Source organism: Carassius gibelio, chromosome B13 (assembly GCF_023724105.1).
Source record: "Carassius gibelio isolate Cgi1373 ecotype wild population from Czech Republic chromosome B13, carGib1.2-hapl.c, whole genome shotgun sequence".
Taxonomy (NCBI): Eukaryota; Metazoa; Chordata; class Actinopteri; order Cypriniformes; family Cyprinidae; genus Carassius; species Carassius gibelio.
In genome coordinates, this window is record NC_068408.1 from 16,968,882 (window position 1) to 16,986,154 (window position 17,273).

Consider the following 17,273-nt stretch of genomic DNA (forward strand, 5'->3'; position numbering starts at 1 on the left):
TCTATAATAGTGATCTTAAAAAAAAGTGTGAATGTGAAATGTTATTTGTTTACTATATTTCCTTTCTATATTTATATATTATACATTATATGCTATGTTATATATCATTTATTATTATTTATTTACGTAAAAAATATTATTTTTTTATAAGTGCTATCAAGAAATATTGATATAGTTAATGTAAATGTTTCTAAATTCTGTCTGAACAGGAAATTTTAATTTCTCTTGTAGTTACAGCTGTACATCGGAAAATAAATTATTGAATGTATAGTCAGACAGAGGAAACAGTTTTGAAAAAAAAAAAAATAATTTATCCATTAGCCTGGCTTGTGACCTCTACCACATACAGTTTGTGAACAAAATCCCCTGCCATCCATGGATCCCTCCATACAGACTGCAAAACATCCAGATTACATCAGATTATTTGTGGAAAGAGGATTTCAAAAGAAAAAAATCTTTAAATCAGATTGTTGGCTATTCTCCTAAAAGTAATAAATAAATAAAACCAGCATTAATGATACATAGTAAAGAAGATCAGTCTCATTTATATGTACAGTAAATATCACAATATGATGATTGGATTATGAGCACGATTTTGAATCCGCGAGTGTCATTTCACAGTCTTGCGTGACTTCCCTCAGAATCCATTTGTGACGCTGCATCATCATCAGCATCGTGATGCAGGCTGCAGTCTGTCCAGCAGGGAACAGCGGGGTCATCTGAGACGAGGCCCGTACTGCAGCGGGGTGGACGCAGGGTTCTGTGCAATGCAGCTGTGTTTCAGTGAACTCAGCCTTGGGGTCAAACTCCTCCACTCCTCAACCTCCTGCCACATCCATCAAGGTCTCAGCATGCCCCCTGCACGGCATGCTGGGAACGCGCCGCTCCTGCACCCGGACGAAAGAGAATCAGAGAGTGTGACACTGTAAAGGACTAGGGATTCACTTTTTGAATTAGCTTCCAAAGTTGTTACAGACTCACCTGATCTCCTCCAGTTCGGGTTGTTTCAGTTGCGTTAACACCATCTCCCACGAGCGCTTTCTAGCATTGTGGGTGCGTCTCCTTCTTTCACACTTATTAATAGCCTCTCTTTCACACCCAGACCCTCTCGGTGAATCTCTGCCCAGCTGTGCAACGATCCCGGGCTCTGCAACACACACCAGAGCTGACAGAAGGTGTGTGTGTGTGTGAGAGAGGACGTTTAGGGCACATGTGTTTCAGCAGAGGGGCTCTTGCGCAGCTGTATTGTGGGAGACAAACAAAGAGTTATTATTGTGTCTGTGGTGAGATGGTGTTATGAGGGGTGAGACGGGGGCTTTATGTGTGTGTGTTGAGGACGCTTCTGATTGGGTGATGAGCCACCGCTGCTGTTGGAACTGATTGTTGACTTGCCATCTGCCGTCAAGAAAAGTGCTTGTATGCATGCGCTCCCTGTAGCCGGTTATTGAGTAGTCAGCGTCGCGGAGAGACGAGGTGGGAGGGAAGGAGTGAATGAGAAAGAGAGAGAGACGCATAAACATGCAGATGTCGCACGGCATAAAGACTGGAACTCCAGACTCAATCTCGGGCCGCTGTTTGCATGACTAGTGTGGGAGGAGACTGGGAGATTTGGTGTGTGTGATACTAGAGTCGTGTTTGCACGGCACACATTACCTCAGCACATTTGAAAATTATATGGATGCTTGTTATTATGTAGATGTTTTGTTTGTTGTGATTGAAACATTTGCATCAGAAGTGTCTTTTGGAAAACCCCAGCTGAAACCGGGATTTTGTTGTTTTTGGCATTGTAGTGGGGGAGAGTGGGATTAAGCTGTGTCTTTCTTTTAATTTAGCAAATCATGGAGAATTTTATTTAATCAAATGATTGATATGATTTTGAAAAGCCCATCATATGCAGCTATCTCTGATAGAGAGATACTAAAATTTTAAAGCTAGAAAAGTCCAAGTAAATGTTCGTTGTCAAGTAAAATAATGTAATTACTTGTCTGTTCATTTATTTATTTGTATTTATTTATTTATTTACTTTATATATTTTTATACGGTGTGTATATATATATATATATATATATATATATATATATATATATATATATATATATATATATATATATAATTATTATTATTATTATTATTATTAGCTAAATATTAATTAATTTAAATTAACTTTTGCCATAATTAAACATGTCTGTTTGTTTGTTTTTTGTTGTTTAAATGTTTAGTTAAGTTTTTTTGTTTGGGGGGTTTGGTTTGGTTTTGTTTTGTTTTGTTTTGCTGGGCTATCCATAGATTTGTAAATGAAGCATTATTCCATAACAGTAGATGTTGGGTCAAGTGTGTCAGAAGCTTTGGGGTAAGTTGTGCAAGAGGCTCAACTAATGGTGCTATTAAGCTGTGCTTCCAAATGCTATTGTAGGTTACTGTGATTATTAATAATTTAAATAAATAATAATAATATTATTAGAAAAGGTTGAAAATCATTTTACAGCTTTAATATATTCTTGGCTCATAAAATGCAAAAAATGTTTTACAAAAGACTTTACAGTTGTATCGTGCATTAGTAAATAGTAGTTTTTTCTCTCATCTGTGTTCATGTTTTAATTGAAACGTGCATCATTCACATATTCCTCAATGATTCTGCACAATAGTCACTAGACTATTTTTAAGAAGTCATTTGTTATAGATGTTTCTAATTTTAGTTGATTTCAAACAATCCTTAAATATAATTATGAGAAATAGTTTGACGACTGTCTCATTTCTGCACAGCTGTTTCCCCACACCCCCTGCGCCATCTACAGCGGTCCTTTCAGACGAACACACACACACTTACACACTCTTTTCTTCACATCGTGGGCTCAGGCTCAGGCGAGGGGTCTCACGCTGGGGTGTTCTTCCCAAACTGTGCTTCTAAAGGTCAGGCGAAGATACACCAACAGCTCGAGGCTGTAATAACTTATTTATAAACGGCTGTAAGATTGATCACAGGATTCGTAATTGATGACTCAGGGTTTTTTTTTATTTTTATTGAATTTGTCTGCACATTCAATTTCCTCCCTAATACTCATTACAGCTGACAGAATGAACATAAAAGAGACATCTGTAACTTTACATTTTCATTATGCGCCAGCCAGCTGAATGGTTAAACATGTATTTTTTGTAGCATTATTCATAATTGTTTGTGTGCTAAAACTGGATTGTTTTGACGGCGTTGATCACATTATTCAGTACTGATGTTTTTCCCAGCTTTAGTCGACCAGCTTGCCAGCTGCAATTAAGTGAAAGGCATTGACGTTGGAGTCTATGCCAAAATGATTTATGCAGCTACTATTGTACAGGTCATTGTATTTCATATTACCATTTCAGTGACATTTTCGAGACCAAAAAAGCAATATTGAGTTTCATTTTTTCACCCTGTTCAATATATGTAAATGAAATCCTTTTCATAAAAGTTGATTTGGTGATTGACTTTACTTCAAGAGTATATATATAATTTTGTTTCATGACAAAGTAAGATTATTTCAGGTTGCAAACTGTGTGACTCCCTAAATACAAAATAGTGATGTGACTCTCCAAAAACTTCACATTTATGAATTATTCTTAATATTATTATTACAATTCTTCATAAAATAAATTTATGATAATAATAATAATAATAATAATAATCACACACACACACACACACGCATGTGTGTGTATTGGATAAATAGAAAGAAGAGCATTTATTTGAATTTAAATTGTAATACTATAAATGTATTTATATTCACTTCTGATCAAATACAAGTTAATAAAAGCAATAATTTATTTTTTAAAAAGTTAACCCCAGTAGTGTATATTTAAGGAAAACGGAGGCGACTTCATTAAAAGGGTCTCTGTTAGAGGGGAACAAAAGGTCCTAACACAGGGGCCACACACAAGCAGACGGGAACAACAGCTCAGCTCTCAGAGGCAGCAGCGAGTCGCACCATCAGGCCAGCGGTGAACAGGTGCAAAGGCACTCCCCGGCCCCGGCCTCTGATGGCTATTACAGCCGAGTTGCAGGGGTTTCTGCTATTATTTATTCAGCAGCGCATCCACCAGAACAGGCCGCTGCACTGGGAGACAGCTGGCAATGGGGGACAATACTAGAACCCCTCAGCCCTATTGTCTGACCAGCCCGTCCCAGCCTCTGCTTCCACACACACACACACACACACACACATCTTTGTGAAGCATCCCAGAGCCTCTATTCTTCCAGTTACCAACATCGCCTCCCATCTCCCCCAGAGACACGCACCACAGCTAAAGTAAACAACTATTGCCGTGTAATTCTGCCTGAACTCGACCATCCCACCCTCAGCCCACCAGACGCTGCCAAACACATCCCAATACTTCAGTCTAGAAAGAACACAACCAGCAGCTTTCATTCAGAACAGACCCATTAAGACGCTCAATGGAGGCTGGACAGATATGACACTTGAGTTCACAAACTGCTGTCTTCCTCTGAGCTGCTGTTCTTGATGTGTTTGACTTTCCTTCAGCTGTAAGTGCTGAATGAAGTACATTTAGTACCAGTAACTATAGACTGAAGAATAATTGGCTAATAACAGAGAATTTGGAGATTACAAGTAACACCTAACCATTAGGCCAATAAAAAATAGATAAATAAATGATTCAATTCAAATGATTAAATGATTCAAATGAAGTAAATAATTATTTCATATTATTTAAAATTAATAAATAATGATATAACATCTATGTATATAAAAGGTTTTATTAATATTAAATGGATTTAATATAATACAAAAATTGTAATTGAAAAAATATATAAAATATATTACTAATTAATATTAAATTAATATTTAAAATTCACACATATATTCCTTATATCTTGAATACAAGAGAGTGTACACATGATTGTTTTCAGATTGTTTTCAGATACATTATTTAATAATACTTTTTGTTTTACATAATGTTATGTTTGTGTCATTTATTATTTTTATAAAATAATACAAAATGTATTATAAAAAGCTTACTATAGAAAGCGTATTAAACCCCAACAATTTTCAGAAACTTCAAAAACTTTTTCAAAACATTGCATACATCAAAAAATTAATAATACTATAATAATAAAGGATTATGGTGAATACCCCAAATTAATGTTAATAAATAATAATAATAATGATAATGCTAATAACAATAATAGTGTGTGTGTGTGTGTGTGTGAGCTTGTTTATGTGGTTAACGAGGACACAAATTTGTATAATGACATAGGTATGACACAGGTATTACAATGAGGAGGTGATTTATGAGGACACTTTTAGTGTCCCCTTAATTCAAAACGGTTCTAAATCATACAGAATTAGTTATTTTGAAAATCCAAAAATGCACAAAGTTTCCTGTGAGGGTTAGGTTTAGGTGTAGGGTTGGGGTAGGGCAATAGAAAATACAGTTTGTACAGAATAAAACCCATTACGCCTATGGAGAGTCCCCATAAACCACATATACCAACATGTGTGTGTGTGTGTGTATATCACTTCTCAGAAAAATATTAGGCAACAATGTTTCTTAACCACAGAATCTGAATTTCCTTTTCTTTTCTTTTCAAGTGCACAGGGAAATGATTGTATGTTGCCCTATAGATTTCTGTTTTAAGCCACTATGAAAGGCACTACTTTTAGTTTAGTTTAGTTTAGTTTAGTTTAGTTTAGTTCAGTTCAGTTTAGTTTAGTTGAAATGATCAGGGCAATGAATATATGTTTCCCATTGGACTTCTATTTTAAGTGCATAACTGTCAACAAATTTGTGTTGATTTCTTTACTGAGAAACTATTATTTTCCATAGTAACTGACAGCATGCCACAGTCGATAGAGATGAGCTTGTATTTAACCCAGACTTCATTATCAGTCTTATTGTAGTTCATTCTATAAGGACAAAACTAGCTGACAGTTCTGATTTATGATGCTCCGAATGTTGACTGTGTGTTTTGAATATGAACTACATTTCAAATGCTCCCCGAGTTTCAGATGTTTGGACCCTGTATGCATTATTCATGCTCCAGAGGCTTCGGTAACATGTGTAAGTCACCCTGTGAGACCGTCCCGACTCCATGAATTAATTATGCCTATGATGACAGTCCCATCAGGGCGTGTGTGCGTTTTTAAGGACACTTGTTGATATTCAGTGTGGGCCGTTTCATGAATGGAATCGACCAGTAAAATGGGCAAGAAAGCTCTTCATGCCTTTGATCTTGTATCGGCTTCAAAGGGTTGACAGAGAGCAATGTTACTCTCACTGGAGAGTCCTGTAATCCACACACACACACACACACACACACACGCACGGACAGACGTATTGTCAGTGCGTCCCCTCACAATGGCACAGTGTAAAATAATCCCGTCTGCTCCCGGGGGACACGCCTCTCACTAAAGACCGTTCCCTTACCTCTGGCTGCTATGGAAACAGTTGGGAAGTTCTTCATTGTTGCGCTCGTCTCTTATTCTCAATGATTCATGGGTCAGGCTTTTCACAGCAAACCTCTGTTTGGTGTGACCGGCTATGCTTACCTCCACTCACACATTACACCGTGTCTAATTGGCGTGAAATGCGCATTAAATTTAATTATAACTCTTAATGTGCCGTGAAGAACTTTTCATATGTGTATTTGCTTTATGACATATGAAGGTACGCCTGTGTCTCCCGTTATTTTAAGTTGAGTTGAGCTTTCCTGTGCTCCACCGAGCATGACTGCAGGACTGCACATCACACAGCAAACGCTGAAGCACATTTAACCTGAACCACAGGCAAATTAGATTGAGAAACTGATGGCTTGATTGGGCTCAATTACTGATATTTGATTAACCGATCAAATTTGCTGCCAGTTCTTCCAATAATCTCATTAATTAGCTGTGTTTTATGCAGGACACACAATCAGAGGTTGAAGGGCAAGTACATTCAATTCATCTCAATAGTAACCCTGACACAATAGCATTATCCTTGACGTTGTGATTTGATGTGCTGTTAAGATAAAAAAAATTTTTTTTAAAGAAGCATCTTGAACTCAAAAAGAACATTTATTGGATCAAAAATACAGTAAAATAGTAGTACAGTGAAATATTATTGCATTTTATAATATTGTATTTTAAAAAAATCAAATGTTTTAAAGCAGAATTAATACTCCAGTGTTTAATGTCACATGATCCTTCAGATTTTTTGCCTCTTGAGAAACATTTCTAATATAATAAGTGTTGAAAACAACTGTGCTTTGTTATATATCTTTTTTTTATGATTCTTTGATGAAGAGAACTTTCTAAAGAACAGCATTTATTTGAGCTCAATCTTTAGTGACACTATAAATGCCACTTTTGAGCAAGTTCGTGTGCCTTGTTTGAAGAAGTGTTCATTTCAAATCTTGAAACATGAGCAATACCATGGTATTCTTTTATTGTTTTCTAAGTGAACATACGAAAGAGTAGAATATATTAGAATATGTATATGTGTGTGTGTGTGTATGTGTGCTCTTGTTTTTGTGACATCTCAGGACTCAACTCTGTATAATGACATGGGTATAACACAGGTATTACAAGGAGAGGGTGACTTATGAGGACATAACCCAAGTCCCCATTTTCCAAAACGCTTATAAATCATACAGAATGAGTTTTTTTGAGAAAGTAAAAAAGCAGTTTCCTGTGAGGTTAGGGTTAGGTGTAGGGTTGGGGTAGGGCCATAGAATGTATAGTTTGTACAATTTTAAAAAACATTATGCCTATGGGATGTCCCCACTTTTCACATAAACAAACGTGTGTGTGTATATAAGAGATGGGAGAGTGTTTGAAACTTGTGTGGAAATATTACAATATTCTTTATTTTTGCGGTTACTGCTAGTAGTGGAGAAATTGCCCACTTTCACTTTTTAGAAATACATTTAGTTGTTCAAGTTAATTTTTAGTCACTGTTCCGCAGATACTTTAGCATTTCTTTTGCTCTCTCTCTCTCTCTCTCTCTCTCTCTCTCACACACTCATACTCATGCATCTGTATCTGTAGTTCAGTGCCATCTAGTGGTTGAAGGTGTTAACAGTGACTTCAGCATATGCCCAGACTTTGGTTTGTTTCCTTCTAATGAGTATTAGATATCTGTTTACCTTTTAGAAACAGATTTTTTTAAAAATAATTATTGTAATTTTCTTTTATTAGTAGTTTATTTTATTAATATATTTACATAATTATGATACTGAAAAAAGTAAATGATCATATCTCCATAATATATGTACAATAATATTGCAATGTTGTAAATGTTGTATTTTAGTAAAGCAGATCGAGTGTACTGTGAACAGTCTGTCTGTGTGTTTAATAGACAGGGATTTAAACCTTTGACGCAGCACCATGTGTTTGCAGTGCTGTCACATATAGATTGCTGATGCTCAAGCTATCCTGTTACACATTCGAGTGTGTGTGTGTGAGATTTTCATGTGTGTGTTGGCGGGATGGCCTCTCCGTACGGGCCCAGCGCAGCAGCTCTCTGCACCAGCTGGGGGGCTGGAGGAGCACCAGGAGGGCAAGCTGTGTGCAGCTGGCTGACTGAAATCTGTGCAGGCCTCATGGGAGCTCGGGCTCCCTGGGCACCCTCGTCTCTCTCACCCCCCCAAGCCGGCCTGACATCTCTCTGCTCCGTTGCCGCCCATTGTCTGATGCCTCCATCAAGCAAGAGTCTGCTGCAGGCATCTGCACTCACTTAAACAGACAAAACGGCCTTGAGGAAGTTTGGCTGAGGTACATCCCGTTTCATCCCCCGTCTCTGTTTTGCATAATAACTAAAAAGGTGATTGGTGTCCTAGTTGCTGGTCTCCACTGTAAGTGTGTTGTATAGGATTTCCAGCCGGTCATCTTCCACTCTCACACTATCTTTAGTTAATCAGACTATAAACCCCAGGTGTTCACAGCCATGCATATAGATACACACGTACTCTTAGAGGTACAGTATCATGCAGCAGGGGTTTGTCAGCGTTATTCCATGTGCACATACACATACAGTAGGCACTCTTTCCTGCTACGGTCTAATGACACTAATTCAGGTTAAGTGGATTGGCTTGAATCAGCCCTGGATTGCATCTAAGTTGTCTGACAGCCTCGTGTCCAGTCCACGGCTGCAGTGCCACTGGTTCACACTGTTGCCCTCCCCGAGGACACACAGAGGACACACTCACTAATACCTGCAGTGGAAAACATTCTTAAACATGGCTTCAGGCGTTGTCTTTTATTGGAAAATGTCATTTTAATTTATTACCTGATATTCCATTTTAATTGCATACCATTAAAGGTGTATTTATTGTGTATTAACAGACGTTACCTGCTGATAAGCCTTTAAATAAGATGATAAAGATCATATAATGTAATGTATTTTATTTATACTAGTTGTTGTTTTTAGCATGTTATAGTCTCAGAAAAAAGGTACAAAGCTGCCACTGTTGTGGTATCATCAGGTACAAAAACTAAAAGGTAAATCTTTGTACTTTATTTACCCCTAAATGGTAAATGTTGGTAGCTAAAAAGTACATGTTAGGAGTGCTGCCCATTTTTGGAGAGTATACATCATGGTAAAGTCGATATGGTAAACATCTGCTAATCCGCAGTAAATTCCACTCTCTTTATCAGCATTTACATTGTTTTACATTAATTGAAGTATGTTACTCTATAAGAAGTGAATTTTCATGTCAAGTCAATATATTGAAATATTCACGGTTGGTGGATGTTGGTTGTCTTATGCGTCTTGCCTCTTCTTTGGTGTCCCCTTGTTTACACTTTCTCTTGGTCGGTGTGATGGTGGTGAATCAGGCACCAATCTGTCTTGTTGTGTCTAGCTGTCTTAACAGGTGATATGACCTTCGTCTCTGTAAGGGGATCAGTGTTTAAGTCTTTGACTGGAATTCTGGCCAAAAAATCAGCAAATCCCCAGAGCGTCGCTAAGTATTGTCGCTTTTACTCCACTCCTCCCCGCCTTGACTAAGCCCTGAAATTGCATTTGACAACTTCACAGCTGCATCGCCTTCCAGTGGAGCTGATTAGCATGTCTGAGTCTGTCCTGGTGTTGGTCACGTTCGACCAAGTACAGTTACATAAAGGAACGGCTGAGTCATTTGAAAGTCAGTGAGATTGTCCAGATTGGTCTTTGTAAAAGTCTCTCACTTTACTCTGGTCATTACTGTTCTGTCTCACCCACAGACTGGTGCTGAGGCCGGTTGAGGTGCAGTTTACTCTTGGTTTTGCATAGAAAATGGCTGTTCAGCTGTGGGAGTATGTCCCAGAATATGCTTTTATTTCAAAGAAAACTGTTGTTGTTTTTTTTTACATGAAGGTCACTTTACAGCTGTAAAGCTGTATCTGTTGTCTTTGATACTTTTTAAATGCTTTTTGTGGTTAAAATTGGGTTCCCATTTTTAATTTCTTAGTTATTAAAGTGTAAATTTACACAAATAATTAATTAACTTTACTTACTGTTGGGCTATGGTCTGGTTTAGGGTTGTTTTTTTGTTATTATGCATATTTTATGTTAATCTAAAAAAATACTTGCTATATAAAAAGTACATGTTTGATATTTATTATATATTTTAATTATGTTCTTAAAATATTTTATTATTTATTGGATTACATTTTTAAAACTATGTCATTCTTGCGAAATAATCATCCGCCATTTTAATATTTATCCTGTAAAAATGATACACCTTTTAATGCAAATTGTGACATCTATTCTGCTGCAACCAACAAATAAAAATTCAGTGTACTTGGTTACCAAGGAAACAAAGACCGTTCTTAATATGTGAGATGTGTTAAGAAAAGAAGAGAAAAAATCAAGGTAAGTTAATTGAGTTGTATATTTTGACTGTCCAACACAATACATCATTTGAGAATTGACGAAAATGTTTATGACATTTAAGAAAAATTATTCTTCTGTGCTGTGTGGGTCTGCTGTTGGAAATTGTTAGTGGACAAATGAAACTACTGAGTGCAAAAAGGATATTTATTTCTTTACAAAAGTAGCCGTAGTTGAGTCATCAGTCGACTGAATTACTCACCGAAGTCATCATAGCGGTTATTGAATGAACATCTGCAGCCTAACAGTGCTGCAGTGCTACCCACTAAACCACGGGTCAAACAAGAAGCAATACTTCTGACAATAGTTTCTCCGAGCAACTGTTTGCTGCGAGCGCGTGTGTGTGAATGAGTCAGAGTGTGAGTGTGTCCATGCTGCGTCCGTCTCTGCCAAACTGACAAAGTGACTCCAGCCGCTCTCGTTCGGCAAGCTGCTGCGGTACATGGTGAACAAAACACACCAATCTCCACGAGCGGCCAGCTCTCCCTCCCGCGCATTCTCCATCCGTACCGCACCACCTAAGGCTGCCCACGTCTCGGACCACGTGCCGGTGCCCAGGCTGTGCTGTAGCGGCTGTGGGCGCTCGTGCCCAGGCGAGCTGGTGCCGCTTGGAGTGCCCGGCGTGTGCTGGAACGCGACAGCCCGCTGGTCCCAGGGCACCCATCACATGCCCATCTTTAAGCCATCTGCAAAGTAGAGCAGTTCCCGCCAAAGCATTAAATTAAATCCTTGTTTGGGCTGATTAACAAATGGCCTTGTTTTTTTGTGTTCCGTAGGCTTGTTTTTTCCTCCTGTCCTGCTGAAGCTCGTCACGTCGGAGAGAGCGTGGCAGAGGCAGCAAGTCTTCGGGAAGTCTCAGGAGTGGCTGGGATGTTTTGGGGGGAAGTTTGCTCAGGATCGCGTCTGTCTCGAAAGCGGCCCGTCCAATTCTCCGTCCCACAGCCATCAGGCTGTCACAGACCACAGACAAATGAACAATTAATCTGGGCTTGTAATTGAATGGCACCCGGTATGATATTTTAATTGTTCAATTGGAGCTGTTTGGATCTCAGAACTTAATTGGAATGGGGCGGCAGGGACTTTGGATGTCCTGTTGCATATTTGCCGGCGATCGCTCAGGTATTACCTGCAAGCCTGTTAGTCAGAGAATGTTAGTCAGAGAATCGCCGTGCAGTTTCTTAGTTAAAGTCTAAAATCGTTAAAGAATCAAACGTATTGAGCAGTCGCTAATCTGTACTTCACATCTGAAGGTGTTCACGACCCTGGTGCTTGGTAATAATGCTAACCAATAGGACTGCTCACTTTGACCAAACGCTCTGGAAACTCGATGGTTGAAGCATCACCGGCGCCTGCCAGACCAACTGTCAGCCTACTGTTTTGGATCTAAAGAAACAAATTTCACGATTGAGAAGCCAGTAAAAATGGTTTGATGAAACAGCACTGGCTGGGCTTCGAGTGACATTTGCTTTTAGTCATGCAGCCCCTTCTGTTCAACCCCTGGCTCTGTCAGCGCTACAGTGAATGTACTCTGCGCTGGTTAACAAGACACCATGGCTGATCCAGGATCAGATCGTTGATTAAACTCTTTGCTTTGCTCTTGTCCATAGCTGATCCACCAATAACAAGAATAATGTTGCGTGTGACGGCTTGTGTTCACTTTAGAGAAGAAAAAAGTGGGTAGCACTTTATTTTACAGTCCTGTTCCTCGTGTACATACTATGTACTTATTATAGTATTACAATAACTATGTAATAACTAGGTACTAACCCTGAACCTACCCTTAAACCTAACCCTGCCCCATGTAGTTACCTTGTATTACCAGAACTTTCTTAGATAAATACACTGCAAGTAAACTATAAGTACATGTTAGTACACACCTGTAAAATAAAGTGCAACCAAATAGTGTCTATTCTATTCTATCCTATTCTATTTTATTCTATTCTATACTATTCTATTCTTTGTTATGTAGTTATATAGCTAGAAGTTTACAGCATTTAGCAGTATTCCACCATAATAACAGCTTGAGGGTTTGAATCTGTATGAACCTGAGGGATTTAACATAAATATTAGCATTGTAACCTGTAATATGAAATAAAATAATTATAATAATTAACAGGTTTTTATTTTATTTTACAGGACAATTGCAATTTGCAACAGTAATATATTTACAGTATATATTTTATTATTAAAGTTAGTATAAGTTGGTATACAAGTATAGTAGTAATATATATTACTAATATAATTGATCTATTTACCTGCATGTCCTGTGAAGTTTAACTAACATCAGAGAACCATGAACTTGCAAAATGTGTCATTAAATTATTAAGATATTAACTTAAAATCTCAGGGATTACTTTCAGAACTATGTTATTATTACATTGTTATTATTATTTTAATATTATGTTATTACTTTTTGTATTCATATTTTGGAGAAAATTAGAGTCTAATGAGAAGGGTAATTGAGGAATGCCGCAGGCTGGATTCGAGCCTACGTTTGCCATTTGTGCACCACAACATGCCTGGCCGGTTTTTATAAGTCATGGAAATGAAGCTGAATGCCGTCTTTGAAAAATCAACAAGCTCTTACTAAAGTTTTATCTCTAGAGAAAACGCCTTGGTCAGTGATAGAAGGTTGTCATAGCAATCATGCATACATCTCTCTATTTGTCGACTCACATCCCACTTTTATCCTTCGTCCCTCTTTTATTGTACCTTTTGATTGGAAGGCGGATGCCTCTGTTCAGCTGTTCCCTCCCACCCAGCGATTCCTCTTCCTCTTTGAGGCATACCGGCGAAGACCTCCGTCTCCTCAAATTAACATGAGCAGGTGTTTTTCTCTGATGTGTTAATTAGGAGAAGCTGGTGTCATTATGCTTTAAGTGGATGTTACAAATAGAACATGTTGTTTATTTTCTCTTCTGCTGAAAAAAAGTGATCAGAGCTGTCACGAGGCTCATGTGTCACTTAGAGAAGATCGTGGCTAATTACCAGGAGTTCAGAACCAGAAACTACATGTCTGTGGATTCTCCTGCGTCTGCGCTTGAACGAATACCAGATTGTCTATCTTAATAAATATGATCAGCAAGAACAGATTTGAACAGTTGAGTCCTGAGGTTAGATTGCATCGTGTGATGGCTTAAACAATGACAAAAATAGGATACATTTGTGTTTTCTGTTTTGATATCCACGAGTATGTCTTTTAAGCTTTAAAAAGATTTTTTAATTCGATTCGATTTTTTTTTCATTTACTGTCTTTTTTTCCCCACAAAGTTATTGTACGGCTTCAGAAGGCTTGTAATATAGCATAAGGACTGTATTAATTCCAAATTGCATGACAAAAAAGGTAGTTAATAATGTAATCCATTACATTACACATTTTAGATAATATAATCAGACTACTTTTTTAATGAATTTTAAATTACTCGTTTTTAACACATTGATTTAAATAACATAATCTTGTATCATATTAACATAAAAAAGGAAATAAGAAAATATATTCCATTCATTGTTATTAACAACATGAAGTGTACATGGCTTTTTTACATGGCTTTGTGAAGGAACTGCTGAAGATTCAAAATAATTTAATTAAATCATAAAAATGTAAAATTAAAACAAATCTTTTAAAAATCACATGAATCTAAAAAAAGCACTTGCTAAAAAAATTAAATATTTTGTTTGTTTACCTGCACATGTAACCATTAACCAAAAAAACATGCAAATGTGTTATGTTATTTATTTATAAAAATATTGATTTAAAATCTTCAGGGAGACTTGAAGTAAATATAATAGTCTAAGGAGGTTCAGATGACAAAAACTTTTATATGAAATATGTAAATTAAAAATAATGTGAATTTTAATGTGTTTGAAAGAAACACACACACAAAAAAAAGACATGGAAATACATTAAATAACCAACAGAGTGATAATTCATATAAAATTAATATGTTCATCAGTAGTTGATGAAATGTTGAAAAAACATTTCTTAATATTTTAATGATTTTTTTTTAAATCCAGCGCTCAAAGGCTGTATGGCCTGTCAAATTTCTGTGTAATTATAGCCACCTGACTAATGACTGGTTTTTGTGTGAATGTCAACAAAACTGAAAGACTTTTTGAGTGTATAATCTAATTACAAGTGCTTAATTTTTGGAATCTGATTACTTAATCCAGATTACATGGAATCTGTTACTACCCAGCTCTGACTATAGTGTATGTTATGAAATTTCCTTGTTTTCCTTGTGTTTACCACATGGTTTGATTGCCCAGCAACAGATAAACTGCATTCGTATTCTGAGAAACAAACTTTTCATTGTTCACTGTACGCAATTGCAAATTTCGAAGTGTGTTTAGTTTGCGCATCCAGCATGCATCACTCAGCAGGCAGATGTTGTGTGCATTATCACTCTTGGAGCCTGTTATTGGACTGTGTGTGCGTGCGGCTTTGCCCCCTGCGTGGTGATGCTGACACCCTTGTAATCCTGCTGTTTATTATTAGATAGCACAGGCTGTTGCACCAGAAGTTTTGCATGATAATATGGCGTGACCAGCTGCTCAGCAGATGTTGTTTTTTGCGGCTTTAGCATAGAAAGGTTAAAGGTGTCTCTGCTGCCCCCTGTGAGGATTCTGTGACCCCGTCCGTGGTGCGTTTCCGAATGCGTTTCACTGTAAGCTGACCTGGTGCCACCAGCCCCGGTTTGGGTTGTTCTAACACCTGCCCTTGGATTTAGGCAGATGATGCTGTAGCTGACAGCTGGACTAGCAGTGGTAAACATGTTAACATTTTAATCCTGTGTTTAGTCATTTGCAGTCAAAATGAAGTCAATTCAGTGGATAGGCACCATCTAATCGTGTTCATTCTGTGTATGTGGGATATTAATCTTGTGACATTAATTTGTGCAGTTTGTCACTACCCGAAACAATGCGGGTTTTAAATGAAATTGTGTTTTCCCTCAGAAAGTGTGAAGTTTTTAGTGTGCATGTATTAGCTTAAGCCATTTGAGAGGTCATGTGTTTTGTTATTTGTCATTTAAATTATATTTTATTTTTTCCTTAGGAGAATATATCAAGAATTGGAGACCTCGCTACTTCCTGCTAAAAACTGATGGGTCCTTCATCGGATACAAGGAGAAGCCACAGGATGCAGATCTTCCCTACCCTCTCAATAACTTCTCTGTTGCAAGTAAGTGATGCTTTTTCTACATTCTTCTGTGAAGCTCCGTCTGCTTGAATTAACTAAAAAGTGGATTCACTGTTCTGTATGAAATCCAAAATTACGTTCATATACTAATTTGACTGCAAAAAATTGCTAGCACAGATCAGCACAATGTGGTTTTGAATGGTCTTTTGGCTAATTTCTCTATCATTTTAAATTCCTCTCTAACCATTAGAATAAAACAAGCAGTAAATGCTAATGTACTTTTACAAACATGTAAAATGACCTTTACGATTCAAAGTTTGTGGTACATTTTTAAAGGCTCACAAAACACATACAGTAATGTGCCACTCAAGCTTTCAAGGCAAATCTGAAATGATCAAGGATCACTGAAAATAAACTTCAACCTCTCTTTTCTAATACTGTGATACATCCAGGTGTGCAAAGATGTTAAGGATTTTGCCATAATGCATTGCAGTCTTTCACAGTTCTGTCTCACCTCGAAACACTTTTAAATTATTTTAGGGAATGTATATTTTAATGGAATAAAATCATGGAAACAGTGACTTCTTTCCTCTGGAACAAATCAAGCTCAAGTGTGTGGCTTTCAGCGCTGGTTTCTGGACACGTGCTGCGATCCGTCAAAAGGCCCAGCCAGGTTTTAATCTAAAGGCTGGAGGAGCGAGGGGTGGCCATACATCCGGCCTGGGCCGCTTGGCAGTGGGAGAGGATTGCCACATCTGTTGCAGAAAGCTGGGAGGCCAGGTGGTGCTGGGAGGCTGATAGCCTAATGCACTCTCTGAAATGGCATCGCTCTCACCCCCTGTGCAGCGAGCTGACACCAGACTGCCTTGCTCCGGACCGCTCTCACAGAGTCCTGTGTACAGCCTGACCAGCCCTGCATCTGCTCCATAGTACGCCACAGTCCATATTGACCAATTTGTCTTTTTTAACAATGATTGCAGCATATGACAAATCGCTTTGCACGGTGAGATCCACCAATTTGTTCTGTTTAGAGCTTCGACAAGCAAAGATGGAAATGCTGCCTTGTTTAAGTTTTTTTGACACAGGACATTCTGACAGATAAGTGTATGTATATTTATATAAATATTTCGATTTTCAATCAATTCTGTGTTTTTTTTTTTTTTTTTTTTTTTTACTTTCTATTCATCGACAAATCCTGAATAATTTCTTAAGATGCAAATTAGTAGGACTCTGTAAATATCCTTGATGCACAAAACAGACGTAATTCTGGAATCCAGTCCTAAATGGAATTTAC

At 37.7% G+C, this 17,273-nt stretch overlaps 1 protein-coding gene across 2 annotated transcripts in view; it reads left to right on the forward strand.

Moving 5' to 3' along the window:
• Nucleotides 1–17,273, forward strand: part of LOC127969870 (RAC-gamma serine/threonine-protein kinase) — a 93,263-nt gene that overhangs the window by 49,419 nt on the left and 26,571 nt on the right. Inside the window, exons 1-2 of one of the 2 annotated variants that reach the window (XM_052571999.1) lie at nucleotides 11,632–11,851; nucleotides 15,896–16,021. In XM_052571999.1, coding sequence (XP_052427959.1) covers nucleotides 11,842–11,851; nucleotides 15,896–16,021 — 136 coding nt within the window. In that variant the 5' untranslated portion in view covers nucleotides 11,632–11,841. Of the gene's footprint in view, nucleotides 1–11,631; nucleotides 11,852–15,895; nucleotides 16,022–17,273 lie in introns of those variants that run through there. The other variant, XM_052571998.1, reaches the window with a different exon arrangement.